This window comes from Cherax quadricarinatus, chromosome 60 (assembly GCF_038502225.1).
Source record: "Cherax quadricarinatus isolate ZL_2023a chromosome 60, ASM3850222v1, whole genome shotgun sequence".
Classification (NCBI taxonomy): domain Eukaryota; kingdom Metazoa; phylum Arthropoda; class Malacostraca; order Decapoda; family Parastacidae; genus Cherax; species Cherax quadricarinatus.
The window spans coordinates 552528-570000 of record NC_091351.1 but is presented as its reverse complement, the minus strand read 5'-3'; the positions used below and the strand labels follow the sequence as shown (position 1 = coordinate 570000).

Sequence of the window (17473 nt, the reverse complement as noted above, 5' to 3'; positions counted from 1 at the left end):
CCTTGTGTGGTAGTGTGGTTGTGGTGATGATGGTGGTGATAGTGGTGGTGGTGGTGAGTGGTGGTGGTGGGTGGTAGCAGCAGCAGCAGTAGCAGCGCCACCACCACCACAGCGCCGGGGACAAGAACCTTCATCCACCTCTGGAAGAGTGGCCACAACCTTAGAGTTGGTCATGAATGGTATCTAACATGGACAGTTGTAGAATTCATATCCATCCGTAGGACGTTGATATTTTTATTAGGAGACGTGTTGCTCAATGGGAACTTTGTCAGTGGAGTACAGACACTGGGAAAACAGAGTGTGTATAGCAGACTGAAGAACGACGTGCGTCGTGTCCCCTCATGGTCATGGAGAAGACCTGGGTTGGGACTACTACGGCGAGTCATACTTGCACTCGAATTACGTAGTCGGGTGCAGAGGTGTTGGTGGTAATAGTTGAAAAGGCGCCACTAATCAACTGAGGTCACCTGATCACTGTGTTCTAGAGGAACAGTATCAGTGTAGACAAGATCCCAGACACTCTGAAACTTCCAGTGTTCTGGGTTACTGTTGTTAAAGTGGCAGTCACTGCAGACTCCAGACATCATTTCTGCAGTTTATCTGCCTTAATGATCACTATGCTATCATCCCACTTCATGAGTTATTTTCTTTTTACCTCATCAGCCGTCTCCCACCAAGGTAGGGTGACCTCAGAGAAGGAAATTTATTCTTCATCATTCAGTGAATAACTCTTACCAGAAGCAAACACATCACAATTCAGACGACTCTCCAAACCACATCATTAACTGGAACGACGAACTAACGGAACTCACAGGTAAGGACCCACTAGGGGTGAGGGGCAAGTGGGGATAGTTGAAGAATAGATGAGGGAGGGGAAAGAACTGCAGAGAAAGGAAAAGAGTCGGGGCTAAACTCAACAGCAAGGCCATTGTAAAGCATTATGTAAGGTGTGTGCTGGTGCTCCTCGTCTCCCCTCACCAGTAACACCATTAACAGCCACGTAAGTTCCCCCGTTTTCTAATAACTTATTCATATCTCCACTATAATCTACCTAGTCCATAACTACTATCGCATTTACTTTGTCTGCTTTTATAAGGTGAAGTCGAGGATCTTTCCAGCTGTGTTGAAGACCTCTACAACACAATTGTCCTCGAAGATTTGTTAAGTTATACCATGAATTATGGAAAGATCCTAGACGTAATAGTAATTATGGACAAGGTAGATTATAATGGAGAAACGAACATGTTATTAGAAGACAGGTGAACTTACGTATCCATTAAGAAAAATGCTTCATCTGGTCGCCTATAAACTTTTAGTGTTGATGTGTTTTCCTCATACGAAGCTTCTCTGTGATTATTTGATGGTGTAAGTTTTAATGTGTCAATTTTATTAAACAAACTGGTTTCCGTGAATGTCTCTTCTGACCAGAAATAAGACTAGGTTAAATTTCCGTAATGTAATTTTCATCTGCCCATAACATCTATGTGTCCTCAAGACCCTGCAAAAAATTGGAATACTATGAACCTGTGTAGGTCCAAGTTTGCCTTGTTACGGAAGATTTTTTTTTGGATTGTTATGGAAGAAATGTGGAAAATCTAAATACTATTGAAAATGATTGGCTTTAATAATTCAGCACTGATAAGTTGATAATACAAATTATGGATGGCTTCAAACTTAATGTTTATTTGGGGGTTTTGGTGTCTCTGAAATAACAAGAATATACTTCTTCAGTTTAACTTAAAAGCATTTTTTTTTAGTTCTGGGCAGTGTTTGTCCTAATTTGCCATTTTTATTGAATAAATTGTCATAGTAGTTTCATGTGATAACTTGTTAATGTCTCTTCTGATTTGCCATAAATCTTCAACTCTGATACACTGAAGAAATGCATTACAAACTTATGTCAGACTCGGTACTATACCAGCGGCATATATTGAGGTAGAAGGGGCTGGGGTTATACAATACAAGGCCACATTGCTAGGGTCGTCCAGCATCCAAAATACATCCACTTATTATAATTATTATTTTCAATCCGTAATAAAGACAAAATGTTAATAAAATGACTTGCCACACTAATGTTTTATCCCCCCCCCCTTTAACAGGGGGGGTACCCTGATGCTATTAAAGGTTCTTGATCTGAAGAATTGGAGCTACTGTTTCTCACATCAAACGTTTCCCGTAGAATCCGGTAAGAGTAATAATAATAATAATAATAATAATAATAATAATAATAATAATAATAATAATAATAATAATAATAATAATAATAATAATACTCAAGCATTAATTATAATATTAACGTTGAATGTAATGGAATGTATATAATTAAATTATTAAGGTAAGTATATAGTGACTTACTTATGAGAAGTGAGCGAGGGAGATGTGTGTGCTGGAGCGTTGGTGAAGGTTGTGATGGTCAGTATTCCATCATACCTAACTCCCCTCTCTCACTCCCCTCTCTCACACCCCTCTCTCACACCCCTCTCTCACACCCCTCTCTCACACCCCTCCCAAACACCCGTCCCTCACACCCCTTCGACACACCCCCTTCCACAATACTTCCTGCTCCCTCACACCCCTCCCTCACTCCCTCCCTCACACCCCTCCCTGCAAGCTCTCACTTCTTCCTGTGCCAGTGAACATATTGTATTATATTTAAGTGATACAAAAATAATGTTTTACATATAATATAACAGTGGTAGGCACCAAAGCCACAAGTATGCAATGCATTTCGTGCAAATTAATCCTGATGCTTAAGTCTCACTTAAGATCTGCACTTGGGCTATAAAAGGGGATTTGTCATTCAGTTAAATACAATCATATGTACAATAAGAAAGGTAGCGAATGAACAAATGGTAGTTTCAGAAGTATGATTTATTATTTCGAACTGACTGGATGATCTTCAGGTTTGTGGAGTAACTGAGTAGAGATGATGAAGATACAGAAAGTTACTGTGGTACAGTGGAAATGTAATGGAACAAGATGCATCCAGTTTTCTATGGGAATTAGATGAAGACTGGAAGAACAGGGACAGAGTTGGATGAAGACTGGAAGAACAGGGACAGAGTTGGATGAAGACTGGAAGAACAGGGACAGAGTTGGATGAAGACTGGAAGAACAGGGACAGAGTTGGATGAAGACTGGAAAAACGGACAGAGTTGGATGAAGACTAGAAGAACAGGGACAAAGTTGGATGAAGACTGGAAAAACAGGGACAAAGTTGGATGAAGACTGGAAGAACAGGGACAGAGTTGGATGAAGACTGGAAGAACAGGGACAAAGTTGGATGAAGACTGGAAAAACAGGGACAAAGTTGGATGAAGACTGGAAAAACAGGGACAGAGTTGGATGAGCTGGTTTTGTTTGACATATTGTATTACGTTAGGGAGATAAAGTGCTTTTTAAGAACATCCTTGAATCGATCGGCAGCCAGAGGACCTGTCGATGTTTCAGCCAATGAATTCCAGATCTTTCGGCCTTTAATGAGCATTGCGTATTTCCATAGGCTGAGTCGGATGCTGGGGATGTCAAAGAGTGTATTGTGTCTTGTGTTATGCCTAATTTACCGCTACTAATGTACTAAAAAATACAGCTCATGTACTGTCACTGTTATTGCAACTGCTCAACAGTTTATTAGAATGTTCAACTTTCTCAACAATAACTAAGATAACAAGTGTTGCCACGATCCTCGAACGAGGTGATCCAGCTGAAGTAAATAACTATAGACCAATATCCAACTTGCCATTACTATCTAAAATCTTAGACAAAATAATGCATAAGCGAGTTCACTCCTTGCTAGTGTCTCACAATATACTCGAGCTATCTAGTGAATGCTAGTATTCTCTGGGACAAAATAAGGAAAATAGTGTACATTGACTCCCGTATCTCGATTGGTAGCGCACTCAGCTCAAACAATGAGGTCCGTAGCTCGATGCCCGGTACGGGTGCAAACATTAAGGTGTGTTCCTTAAGACACCTGCTGTCCATGTTCACTTAGCACTAAACAGGTACCTGGGTGTTGGTCGACTGGTGTAGGTCGCATCCTGGGGGACAAATTAACCTAAGTTGCCCGAAATGCTCTGCATAACCAGGGACTTTCTATATATCGTGTCAGATAGGTCTGTGTAAGTTGTCTCATGTATGTACTTGTAAAAATAAAAATCATTCCCATAATATAATTTCAATATTTATTATTGAAACTATTGTAATTAGAGTAAAATTACTGTCAACTATAAATAAAAAAAAATGTACGACTTATACTGATCAATTTCTTTAGTATTAAGTAGTCTGTAAGCCATTAATTAAGTAGTCTGTAAGCCATTAATTAATTAAGTAGTCTGTAAGCCATTAATTAAGTAGTGTAAGCCATTAATTAAGTAGTCTGTAAGCCATAAAGTTAAGTCTGCCCATAATGCCTAGGCATCATAGTGGCTCTCTTTGCACTGCAACTCCTTATTGTAATTTCATAATCTCAATAAAATCTTGCAAAGTAATAAATTTTGTTTGTTCGTTTATCATTATTATTATTATTATTATTATTATTATTATTATTATTATTATTATTATTATTATTATTATTATTATTATTATTATTATTATTATTATTTGTGAGGAATAAGAGTAGTTTTTGTGAATTTTATAGTTAAACAATTAGTTATCGTTCAAACTACTCAGGATTTATGAGCGTCAACAGCCCTACCATCTGGCTACTGGTAGATACCTAGTAGCCAGGGTAAGCCAGTAGTGTCACTCTACTTCTGACTCTCCTTCTGGTAAGTAGTCCTCGGGATTGATCATTGTATTAAGTTACCTACATTGGTTTAGATTTAATCTGGCTACTCATGTATCGCTATGCCATAACCTATGGTCCTATGTCCTCTGGTAACTATATTTCTCTCACCCCGTAGGACGTTATGATTCGGATATCCTGGTCGACTCTTAGCCTCCACCTCATCTTGTTGGCTCTAGGAAAATCGTGTGAACATCTGTATTGCTCAGGTCTCCTTTCCGATTGCATATCTATGATACGGTTATCCCGGTCAACTCCACTGTCCTTAACATCTAAGTCATACAAGGAAATCGGAAGGGAGTAATCCAGTCAGGAACAACTATTTGCCAGTTACTAGAAAGGAACATAATGTATAGAATTAAATGTTAAGTGAATGATGAGAAACTCATAGGCCTATGTGTGGCCAACAGCCTTCGTGTGCAGTGTATAAATACAAAGTTTTCCAGTATAGTGCAGTGGAAGGAAAGTCTCATCGATAACCACAGTGTACAGCAGCTATAAACAGTGTATAACAGCGATAAATTGCATGGTGTAGAGGAACAGTGTGAGGAAGTTACAGTGATAGACCTAACCTAGCCTAGACCCTTAACCACACACTTTTCAACAAACGGAGGTGACAGTGGTCTCCAGTACACGAAGCAAGTCACCTTCATATTAGTAAACTTTTATACCAGATAGCCTGCCTAGGGAATATATCAACATTGTGTTGGGAAAACTTCAGTGATGCAAGACCGACAGCAGGCTGCTGTCGGCCCTGGTGCTGCCTTTGAAAACAGGGCCTGGCAAGGCCTGAAAACGCTAGACAGTGCGCCAGCTGGAGGCAGTGGTCTAAAACTGGCACAGATCTAGAAATACAAATTAGCGCTTCAATTGGCTGTGTCAAAAGTGCAGATGCTACTGTTTTGCTACTATTTTAAGTAATGATTATTTTAACTGATATTGTCTATTTTAATTTGGTTTGATGTGTGTTAATGGGGAATAATTCTTAGCTCCTGGACATAACTGTTGAACTACAAATGTACTCGCATATTTGTGGTGTGTGTGTGTGTGTGTGTGTGTGTGTGTGTGTGTGTGTGTGTGTGTGTACTCGTTTACATACACACACACACACACACAGTCGTCAATAGCGTCTCAGGTATCGGGGTCCACTTGTGCTCTATACTCTCAATGTTGCAAAATTCGTCCACGCTACACTTTTATGCCAGATATATTCTGTATATATTTACACAAGGTGTTTCTTATATTATTTTCTGAGGGTGAGAGTGAGTGGAGGCGATATTGTTGAGTGTATTGGTGCTTGTACTGTGGTTATGTTGTCCGTTAGTGTGTTAAAGTTACATGTGATATAATGCTTGTGTTATCACTACACTACAGTTATGTTAAGCACCCAGTACACTGTACAATGTGTTATGTTAAGCGCCCAGTACACTGTACAATGTGTTATGTTAAGCGCCCAGTACACTGTACAATGTGTTATGTTTAACTGTACACCCAGTACACTGTACAATGTGTTATGTTAAGCACCCAGTACACTGTACAATGTGTTATGTTAAGCACCCAGTACACTGTACAAGGTGTTATGTTAAGCACCCAGTACACTGTACAATGTGTTATGTTAAGCGCCCAGTACACTGTACAATGTGTTATGTTAAGCACCCAGTACACTGTACAATGTGTTATGTTAAGCACCCAGTACACTGTACAATGTGTTATGTTAAGCACCCAGTACACTGTACAATGTGTTATGTTAAGCACCCAGTACACTGTACAAGGTGTTATGTTAAGCACCCAGTACACTGTACAAGGTGTTATGTTAAGCACCCAGTACACTGTACAAGGTGTTATGTTAAGCACCCAGTACACTGTACAAGGTGTTATGTTAAGCACCCAGTACACTGTACAAGGTGTTATGTTAAGCACCCAGTACACTGTACAAGGTGTTATGTTAAGCACCCAGTACACTGGACAAGGTACTATGTTAAGCACCCAGTACACTGTACAAGGTGTTATGTTAAGCACCCAGTACACTGGACAAGATGCTATGTTAAGCACCCAGTACACTGGACAAGGTACTATGTTAAGCACCCAGTACACTGTACAAGGTGTTATGTTAAGCACCCAGTACACTGGACAAGGTGTTATGTTAAGCACCTAGTACACTGGACAAGGTGTTATGTTAAGCACCCAGTACACTAGACAAGGTGCTATGTTAAGCACCCAGTACACTAGACAAGGTGCTATGTTAAGCGTCCAGTACACTGGACAAGGTGCTATGTTAAGCACCCAGTACACTGGACAAGGTGCTATGTTAAGCGCCCAGTACACTGGACAAGGTGCTATGTTAAGCGCCCAGTACACTGGACAAGGTGCTATGTTAAGCACCCAGTACACTGGACAAGGTGCTATGTTAAGCACCCAGTACACTGGACAAGGTGCTATGTTAAGCACCCAGTACACTGGGCAAGGTGCTATATTAAGCACCCAGTACATTGGGCAAGGTGCTATGTTAAGCACCCAGTACACTGGACAAGGTGTTATGTTAAGCGCCCAGTACACTGGGCAAGGTGCTATGTTAAGCACGCAGTACACTGGGCAAGGTGCTATGTTAAGCACATTGTGAATGTTAAAAGCTGTGCCACTGAGTATTTTAGAAACTATCTGAGACATTCCAGGATGCTGGGAATGGTTTCAGTAACTTCGGTCTTAGCGCACGTGGACGTGCCAATTTTTCCAAGAATTTGGTCCTCGTTACCGTACACAAATGTCGAAAATTTGAAGCCAACTGAATGAGATGTTCTCGCTTATGAGCGAAATAAATTATATGAAGTTGGAGGAAGACGAGAAAAGAAAAAAAGAACAAAAATTCAACAAACCTCTTTAATTTTTATTTAGGTATCCTTCTGGGATACGTAATTACGGCACCTGCTTAATATATTACCTCTGAGTTACAAAAATATGAAGTATTTACAACCTTTTACTAGGCAAAAATGATGGATTTACTTAATGTGTGTGACAATATAAAGTACTCAGGTGACTTACTTACCCATTCGTCTCGGGATGCCTGAGTATCCACCCTTTTGCCCTTCCCCATAAATAGAGGGGTAGAAGGGGGAGGGGGAAGGAAGGCAGTGGAGGTGGTTGGGTAAAGAGGGAGTCAGTGGGAGGAGAGTGTAAATAAGAGTGTGAAGGATCCTGGTTAGAGACTGGGAGGGTTGCGGCTCCCAGGGGAAGTATTGTGTACCAATTAAGGTGTGATGACTGGCTCTCACAATATTGACTCGGAGACCACAGAGAGTGGTAAGAGGAGACCTGCCACCATACGCACTGTCATGGAATAACAATGCAAGGAAAACATGACACGAAACAATACCCGTGTACAGATTAAATCATTCGAGAAGCATTAATAAATGATCCCATTCCAGTTTCATATGTACCATCTGTCTTTCTGAAACCTCATCACTGAGTCACCTTACCATATTGGTGAGGTTTGTGCTGCCAACACTGGGTCATCTTACCATGGTAGTTAGGTAGGTAATGTTTGTCAGGAAACAGGACAAGTGTTTCCTGACGAGGATCTTAGTCATATGATGACCCACAGCTGGAGCTTTTGGTCATCTGACCAAGGCCTTTCGCTGGCTTACCGGTCCACGTCTTTATTGTTACGATTATAACCATTTATTAACTCCCTCACCATGGTAGTTCTGTATTCCGTTACTAAAGCTGCGCAGGTGTGATATGTGTCATTAAAGACACCCAAGTGTTGCTCCTGTGTCCTACTCAACAAACTCTCGGTATTATTCCTTTCATCTAATGAATGATTGATATTTTACTTTATCCTAGCATATTATCATATCCTAGCTTATCTTCTTATTATCTTACGGTATTTTATTTTCTGTTTACCGAGGTACAGCAAAGTGTTTACTTTTTGATGTTATGTCATGGTGATGGTAATGTAACATCACAGTAATGCAGCATCATGGTGACGATAATGCAATTCGTTATTATGGTAAGAGATAATACTTATGTCAGGGTTCCTGCTCTGTCTCATCAACACTTATCTACACAATACTAGTCTTCAAGGTTCCTGCTACGTCTCATCTACACAATACTAGGCTATAAGGTGCCTGCTACGTCTCATCTACACAATACTAAGCTATAAGGTGCCTGCTACGTCTCATCTACATAATACTAGGCTATAAGGTGCCTACTACGTCTCATCTACACAATACTAGGCTATAAGGTTCCTGCTACGTCTCATCTACACAATACTAGGCTATAAGGTGCCTGCTACGTCTCATCTACACAATACTAAGCTATAAGGTGCCTGCTACGTCTCATCTACATAATACTAGGCTATAAGGTGCCTGCTACGTCTCATCTACACAATACTAGGCTATAAGGTTCCTGCTACGTCTCATCTACACAATACTAGGCTATAAGGTGCCTGCTACGTCTCATCTACACAATACTAAGCTATAAGGTGCCTGCTACGTCTCATCTACACAATACTAGGCTATAAGGTGCCTGCTACGTCTCATCTACACAATACTAAGCTATAAGGTGCCTGCTACGTCTCATCTACACAATACTAGGCTATAAGGTGCCTGCTACGTCTCATCTACACAATACTAAGCTATAAGGTGCCTGCTACGTCTCATCTACACAATACTAGGCTATAAGGTTCCTGCTACGTCTCATCTACACAATACTAGGCTATAAGGTGCCTGCTGCGTCTCATCTAAACAATACTGAGTCTGACATTTACGCAGTTTTGCATTGCATACGTTGTGATACCGCTGTTAGACCCAGTCTTGCCTCTAATGTGCATGTTACTGGTCATTGAGGTACGTTCCAGGAAGATGGAGGGGATGCTGATGAAGGGTTCTTGATCATAGGATATGGAACTTCCTTAGAAGCAACCTGGTTACTTCCTATTTCCAACCATGCAGAGTTTATTCCTGTCCAATATTACTACAACTAATAATACTGATAATAATATTTTAACTATTATTACTACAACTTCTGCTGCTGCTATTTCTGTTACTATTGTTACTTTCAATACTAGTACTGCTATTACTCCTTTAAGTACTATTGATGCTACTACTTTTTCTACTACTATTGCTTCTATTAATAATAATTATAATATTAATAGTAATCATTAATAATAAACATGAGATACTGGTGTTCGTTCCCTGACATATCTTGTCATTATGATTTACCATAATATCTTGTCATTATGATTTACCATAATATCTTGTCATTATGATTTACCATAATATCTCGTCATTATGATTTACCATAATATCTTGTCATTATGATTTACCATAATATCTTGTCATTATGATTTACCATAATATCTTGTCATTATGATTTACCATAATATCTTGTCATTATGATTTACCATAATATCTTGTCATTATGATTTACCATAATATCTTGTCATTATGATTTACCATAATATCTTGTCATTATGATTTACCATAATATCTTGTCATTATGATTTACCATAATATCTTGTCATTATGATTTACCATAATATCTTGTCGTTATGATTTACCATAATATCTTGTCATTATGATTTACCATAATATCTTGTCATTATGATTTACCATAATATCTTGTCATTATGATTTACCATAATATCTTGTCATTATGATTTACCTTAATATTTTTACCTGCCTCTTTCCTCAGCACTTCCCTTCCGCTAAATAACATTTCCATTGAAGGCTCTCGACTCATATAATGACTCCAACAACATGCTCATTGGGGAAGCCAGGTATAGATACTCAAAAATTAAGGACAAAGGAATTAATGTACAATTGCTATGGATCCCATCACACATTGGATTACTCCTTCATGATAAAGTTGATATGTTAGCCAAGAAGAGTACCCAGAAGGAGAATGTAGAATATAACTTTGGTATAACTGTGTCTTGCATTAGGAATAATGTTAGGAGAGAAGTAAATAATGAAAATTATTGTTATAGGAATGCAGTTAGAAGCCTGAGTAGATCTATAACCCACTATGATAACATGAACGTAGATAAGTATGTTTATGGAGCAACTTGCAATGTGAACACTGACTGATGTTGTAGTGGCCAGGCTTAGGCTTGGTTACAAGTACTTCTGGCAGTTTGGGAGACACACAGATGATGATCAAACTAAATGTAAATTATGTGATCAGGCATATGGTCACTGTCTTGAACACTATGTGCTTAATTGTCCACTTATTGAGGAATAAAGAGACAGACAGTATAATAACCTATGTGACATGTCAAGATATCTTATTAATGAAAATAAGATACCAGATATACTAAGCAAATTTCCTAAATTTGCTTGCAACAGATAAGTGAACTATAGATATGTAGATATAAATCCATATGTATTCCTGTTAACCCTTTGGGGCCTAGTTCCTAGGCCTTTTGTGTATCCATATGCTCTCGCGCTACCGTCCACAGGATGGATATGGGGTGCACAATAAACTAGCCACTTCGGTGGCAAAATCTAAAATCTTAGTGACTGATCTGAAAATTTAAACATTTGCATCATCATAAAACAAAACTAATTATGGAAATAAGAGCGAATTGCCCATCATTTTTATTGAATTTATGAGATTGGAGAATACTCAAGAACTGCGAGTTCTGGACTCCTGTTGCTGTACTCATGTTCCTCTGTGATCATGTTTACCTGGAGAGAGTTCCGGGGGTCAACGCCCCCGCGGCCCGGTCTGTGACCAGGCCTCCTGGTGGATCAGAGCCTGATCAACCAGGCTGTTACTGCTGGCTGCACGCAAACCAACGTACGAGCCACAGCCCGGCTGGTCAGGAACCAACTTCAGGTGCTTGTCCAGTGCCAGCTTGAAGACTGCCAGGGGTCTGTTGGTAATCCCCCTTATGTATACTGGGAGGCAGTTGAACAGTCTCGGGCCCCTGACACTTATTGTATGGTCTCTTAACGTGCTAGTGACACCCCTGCTTTTCATTGGGGGGATGTTGCATCGTCTGCCAAGTCTTTTGCTTTCGTAGTGAGTGATTTTCGTGTGCAAGTTCGGTACTAGTCCGTCTAGGATTTTCCAGGTGTATATAATCATGTATCTCCCGCCTGCGTTCCACGGAATACAGGTTCAGGAACCTCAAGCGCTCCCAGTAATTTAGGTGTTTTATCTCCGTTATGCGCTCCGTGAAGGTTCTCTGTACATTTTCTAGGTCAGCAATTTCACCTGCCTTGAAAGGTGCTGTTAGTGTGTAGCAATATTCCAGCCTAGATTAAACAAGTGACCTGAAGAGTGTCATCATGGGCTTGGCATCCCTAGTTTTGAAGGTTCTCATTATCCATCCTGTCATTTTTCTAGCAGATGCGATTGATACAATGTTATGGTCCTTGAAGGTGAGATCCTCCGACATGATCACTCCCAGGTCTTTGGCTTGCATGCAGCCATTCTGAGTTACATAATTTTATAATGTGAACAGCAATAAGTATGCTAATTAGTATGAAAATAAGTTTAATAGCCCTCTTGTCATTAAACCAATAAGTAAATTGCTGGTTGCAGTACTGTAGTTTTTATCGCTTGCTAAATATATACCTGGGTGAGGGTGGCATTTATATAAGCAGCGATTACACCTTAGTCTATTACTCTGTTATCTTGTGTGTAGTCAGGAGAGCAGATTTCCTTTGATAAACAAGACTGTTGTCAGTTCAGAAGAGACTGTTCACTTGCTTATATCTCTCATTCACTCTTATAATTCCTTTATTGTTAAACATTGTATTATGTGTGCACTTGTCTATGAAAATAATATATATATTACACTTTGAAATATAGATATGTATAAGTGGTAAAGATATATTGTCTGAATATATGAATTAAACTTTAAAGGATATATGACAGTGGATGTTTTACTAGTGTAACTATGTATTAAAACAGCGTCTTGCAGAGCCAGTTTCTGCCTGTGTCATTCCTATTTAATATACGAGTGGTGTTCTATTTACTGGGTTGTATGTACCCCGTCAACTGTGTTTATGTGGTGTAAGATGGGACGTGAGTAGACAAGAAGTGAGTGAACAGACAAGAAGTGAGTGAGAATACAGAAGTCCTCAGCAACATGACTGCTGCACGCAACATACAACGTCTCGTATACTTAGTGGGGTTTCTGGTAAGTTACTAGCCTAGTAACTAGTGAAACATTTAAGGTCTATTCACCATTATAGCTTAACTACCCATTATCCTAGAGAGCTTTTCCCAAGTCATTCACCATCTGTATTACTTAAAAGTATACGTGGAAATTTTCGATTATTAAATAATATTGACACCTTCGAACAGCTAGAAAATTATTTCGTTCACATATTAATCACTAGGAGAGTTCAGAGGTGTTCAGATTTAATCAACCTTAAATGCATTTTCATTAGTTTTCATCATGTTGAACAATCTACCTGGAGTATACCTGGAGAGAGTTTCGGGGATCAACGCCCCCGCGGCTCGATCTGTGACCAGGCCTCCTGGCGGATCAGTATCTGATCAACTAGGGGCTGTTACTGCTGGCCACACTCAGACCGACGTACGAACCACAGCCCGCCTGATCAGGTACTGACTTTAGGTGCCAGTGCCTAATTCTGAGGAACATATTTGCTTAGATTTCCATGATCTTGAACAGAATGTCTCGGTAATGCCCGTGGGATTCCAAAGTTATGATGGGCGACAACAATGCATCAACATGTCATCTTTGGGAACGCCTTTTTTATCCTCCCATGCCTGCAGTTTCATTCGAGAGATGAGGCTTTAGAAACTTTTCACAAAATCCTGTTGTATTCGTAAGACCTTTTATTTTAAGCTTTAAAAAATTGCGACGATGATCAACCTAATACATCCATGTGCTACCAAAATACTTAAAGCATAAAGTAATGTTCAAACTGGTGTTTATATGCAAACAAGAACTCCAAACATTTTTGACCTCAGAGGAGCACATCTAATATTGCATCACAGGAGAGGAGAGTGCAACGGACAAGTGAAGTAGCAGCAGCAACACTCTCAGCAAGAAGCATTCTCGAGCTTACCCAGTGCTCGGACTTGGCCCAAAGCTGGGGTGTGGCTCTAAAAGGTTCCTGCAGTGCTTGCTGCGTTTGCACCCCCCTGACATATTCTGCTGCTATGCAGCTGCCACACCCTTCGAGCCCAGTGTGGGCGGGGTTTGTGGCAGCCCAAGGTGCCTAGCTTCTCCCTCCGAGCCCCGTGGGAGCGGGGAATGGGGCTAGGCCTGGGGACAGTTGGTCCCAAAAGACGAGGAGGCACTTGTTCCTCCTCCCATGGCAGGCATTGGTCTGAGACACTCCCGCGAAAGCGAGCCAAGGCCGGGCCACCTCTGGTAAAGGCCCGGACCGGGCGATTATACCGGCGAACATAGAACAGAACAATAATATTGCATAATAAAAAGTGGAACTCCCCTCCGAATGAACTACATAAAGTACATGATTTATGCCAAACAGTGCTACAGTGACACTTCCCTGTACAATGCTACAGTGACACATATAGGTGAGTAGTACTAATGTTTATAATAAAACTACACTTATAGATTTTTGACCCAGTATCGTTGCATTGTTTCTTGTGTTAGTTTAATTTGTGCTGTGGCTAACATGACGCAGTGATGCCTAGTCTTTGTCAGCTGTGGTCTTGAATGGTATATATTTTTAATGTCACTGAAGCTATTAAGGTTGTGTATTATATTTTTCTTAGGATCTGGCTGCTGTGATGCTGATCATTCCACTCTTCGTAGTTCATCTGCGTCGTATTGGTATGTCTCCCCTGGTGAGTGGGGCTGTACGCTCATTCTACGGCATTCTACAGTTGGTTTCCTGTCCTCTGGTGGTGCGTATAGTGTGATGTTAATACTCCATATCATCTTACATATATATGCAGAATAACTACTGTGAAAAAGTAATGAAATTCCCAGCGCTTTCGTGATTTCTCACATTATCAAGGAACTATGATTAACGTAAGTTACCAAAACTCTGCATAACCAGGGGCTTTGTTTATAGCATGTCATTGATGTTAACTAGGACTGTATTAGTTGTATCATGTAGTTGTAGAAATAAAGTTGTTTATTATTATTATTATTATTATTATTATTACTGTTTACAGGGTCGTAGTAGCGACAAATATGGGCGACGGCCGCTGCTATTGCTGGGTCTGGCTCTTTCAGCTATGGGTTACTTTGTCCTGGGAGCTTCTGATTCTTTACTAGTCATGGTTGTCTCCAGAATCATAACAGGTAATTTTTAATCAGTGGTTAATGAAACACTTATGTTAATCCGAGGATAATTCAGATTTTTTGAGAATAGGAATGTTTATACCAATGCTCCCCTTAAAAATTAAAAGCTTTATACCATTTGTGTTATTGTACATTAATGATATACAATATCGGCAAGATGAAAAATTAGACATGTACAACACTGGGTATTTTTATTTGTAGATGTTTCACCATCCAGTGACTATCAATACAATTCAATGACATAATGTGAAGTCTGTAGAACTATATACAAGACTGATTATCTCGTTTTTTATACATAATTCTACAGTCTTCACATTGTGTCCTTGTATTGATAGACACTGGTTAGAGAAACGTCAACAGATGCCCAGATGTTACACATGTGTCTAACAACAACAGATGCCCAGATGTTACACATGTGTCTAACAACAACAGATACCCAGATGTTACACATGTGTCTAACAACAACAGATGCCCAGATGTTACACATGTGTCTAACAACAAAAAATCTATATAATAAACAAAAGTTTTTTTTTGTATACAAAGTGCTCTATGCTGGTTTATCTGATAATGGGAACATTTCCCGTTTTATGTAACTTTACTCTGAATCTCTGACTTACAGTGCATCGCGGATATAATATGGAATGAAAGTAAAGAACTTAGAATTATTTTTATTACATAGTAATTTGATTCTGATACGACAATTAAGCGGTCAGGATACCAGGGCCGTAGAGGTAGGATTTATTTATTAAGAAGATCGAAAGTTTTGAATGATAACAGTGAATTAATATTGCTGTTAACTCGTTGTGTTAAAGCCTCTACACAATATATAATTTCTGGTGGTGTGTAAATCACATAACTCGTGCATAACTCACTCAAGGAATATAACTCACATAACTCACGGAATATGACCCCAATGGAAATAAGTCACTGACTTTTTTGGATTATCCTAGGCACTATACACATATGCTGTTATTTATGATAATCTATGTAACTAAATAAACTTACATAACTCACGGAATATAACTCACATAACTCACAGACAAGCTAAATACATATTAGTCTCTGCAAGATCCGAGAAAGGCTGTAAATGGTATGGTGATACGTACATACGTACTATGGAAAAGGACATTTGTATACAGTTCAGGACATAAAATGAAACGTTTCGCCACGAATGGCTTCTGAGAGAGCCACGAATGGCTTCTGAGGGAGCCACGAATGGCTTCTGAGAGAGCCACGAATGGCTTCTGAGGGAGCCACGAATGGCTTCTGAGAGCCACGAATGGCTTCTGAGAGAGCCACGAATGGCTTCCGAGAGAGCCACGAATGGCTTCCGAGAGAGCCACGAATGGCTTCTGAGAGAGCCACGAATGGCAAAACGCTTCATTTAATCAGTGCCCTGAACTATACACAAGCGAACTTTACCACACCAATCCGAGCAAGATATCCCAATTATCCCATAAGCCCAGCTTCTCTACCTCAAGAAAGGAACAAGTGTAGTGAAGAAATCTGTTAAAAAAAACTGAAAAAAATCTTACAGAAAAGAGTGCATAAATCTGGCAACATTTTGGTGCAGTCCGTTTGTTTCTATCATTTTTCTAAGAGGTTTTATCGCTATTTCATCATTATATTCGATGACAGCATCAAAGTGACGCACTAACACTAAGCGTGTTATTTTCGTTACATTTGTATAGTTTTATTTTTTTGTATATTGTTAGTTTTGTGTCAATGTTTAGAAAATATTACACAGCATCTTCTCAAGCTGCTGGAAGGTAGAAACTTGTAAGTGTCCAGGCAGTTGCTCATAGACACCCGGCGTGGGAGGATGTTGCTCGTTGCTCTCCTAATTTCGTTGATTTTTGGGGGATTTTTTTCAGCTGAAATCATGCCACTAGTGAGTAAATTCGGTGTTTTATACTTGGGAGAGAGGAAGGAGCACTGTCTCGTGACGTTTATATCCATAAATAACATTTTATTTTCTCAAAAAGTAAGTTATTCTCCCATTAGTAATATTTTCTTCATTATTTATGAGTCTTTGTTCATGTAAAGTCAACTACAGCATCCTAAACATTAACAATTTGGCACAATTTTTTACTAAGGCGCTGCCATGTCAAAAAATCATTATTTTTCTCTATTTTTGGGTAAACTTTATGAAACTTCTTGTATGCACTTCGGAACACCTTCATAACGTACTATAAAAATAATTGAAAGTGCACAATTATTAACATTTTCCTAGTTGAACTGCAGCGCTGTATGACCCTAGTGGATTTAGCGCTTCTTTTTTTATTATAATACCCCTCAAGGAAGGTTCCTTGATGTTGGTGAGGGGCTCTTGATTTAGGGAATTGGATCTGTGCTCCAGTTCCCCGAATTAAGCCTGAATGCCTTCCACATCCCCCCCCAGGCGCTGTATAATCCTACGGGTTTAGCGC

General features: G+C 39.6%; 2 protein-coding genes across 7 annotated transcripts in view; one reads left to right on the top strand and one right to left on the bottom strand.

Annotated features, from left to right (window-relative positions):
- Positions 1-2403, bottom strand: part of LOC128694438 (angiotensin-converting enzyme-like) — a 38588-nt gene extending 36185 nt beyond the window's left edge. The window contains exons 1-2 of the mRNA XM_070097830.1: positions 2356-2403; positions 2-140 (exon numbers count right to left, since the gene is read on the bottom strand). Of these exons, the coding sequence (XP_069953931.1) occupies positions 2-134 (133 nt within the window). The 5' untranslated portion in view covers positions 135-140; positions 2356-2403. The remainder of the gene's footprint in view (position 1; positions 141-2355) is intronic.
- A 10042-nt stretch (positions 2404-12445) lies between these two features.
- Positions 12446-17473, top strand: part of LOC128694403 (major facilitator superfamily domain-containing protein 9) — a 29294-nt gene continuing 24266 nt past the window's right edge. Inside the window, exons 1-3 of one of the 6 annotated variants that reach the window (XM_070097856.1) lie at positions 12446-12935; positions 14510-14641; positions 14915-15044. In XM_070097856.1, coding sequence (XP_069953957.1) covers positions 12885-12935; positions 14510-14641; positions 14915-15044 — 313 coding nt within the window. In that variant the 5' untranslated portion in view covers positions 12446-12884. The remainder of the gene's footprint in view (positions 12936-14509; positions 14642-14914; positions 15045-17473) is intronic. The other 5 variants (XM_070097855.1, XM_070097854.1, XM_070097857.1 and 2 more) reach the window with 5 other exon arrangements.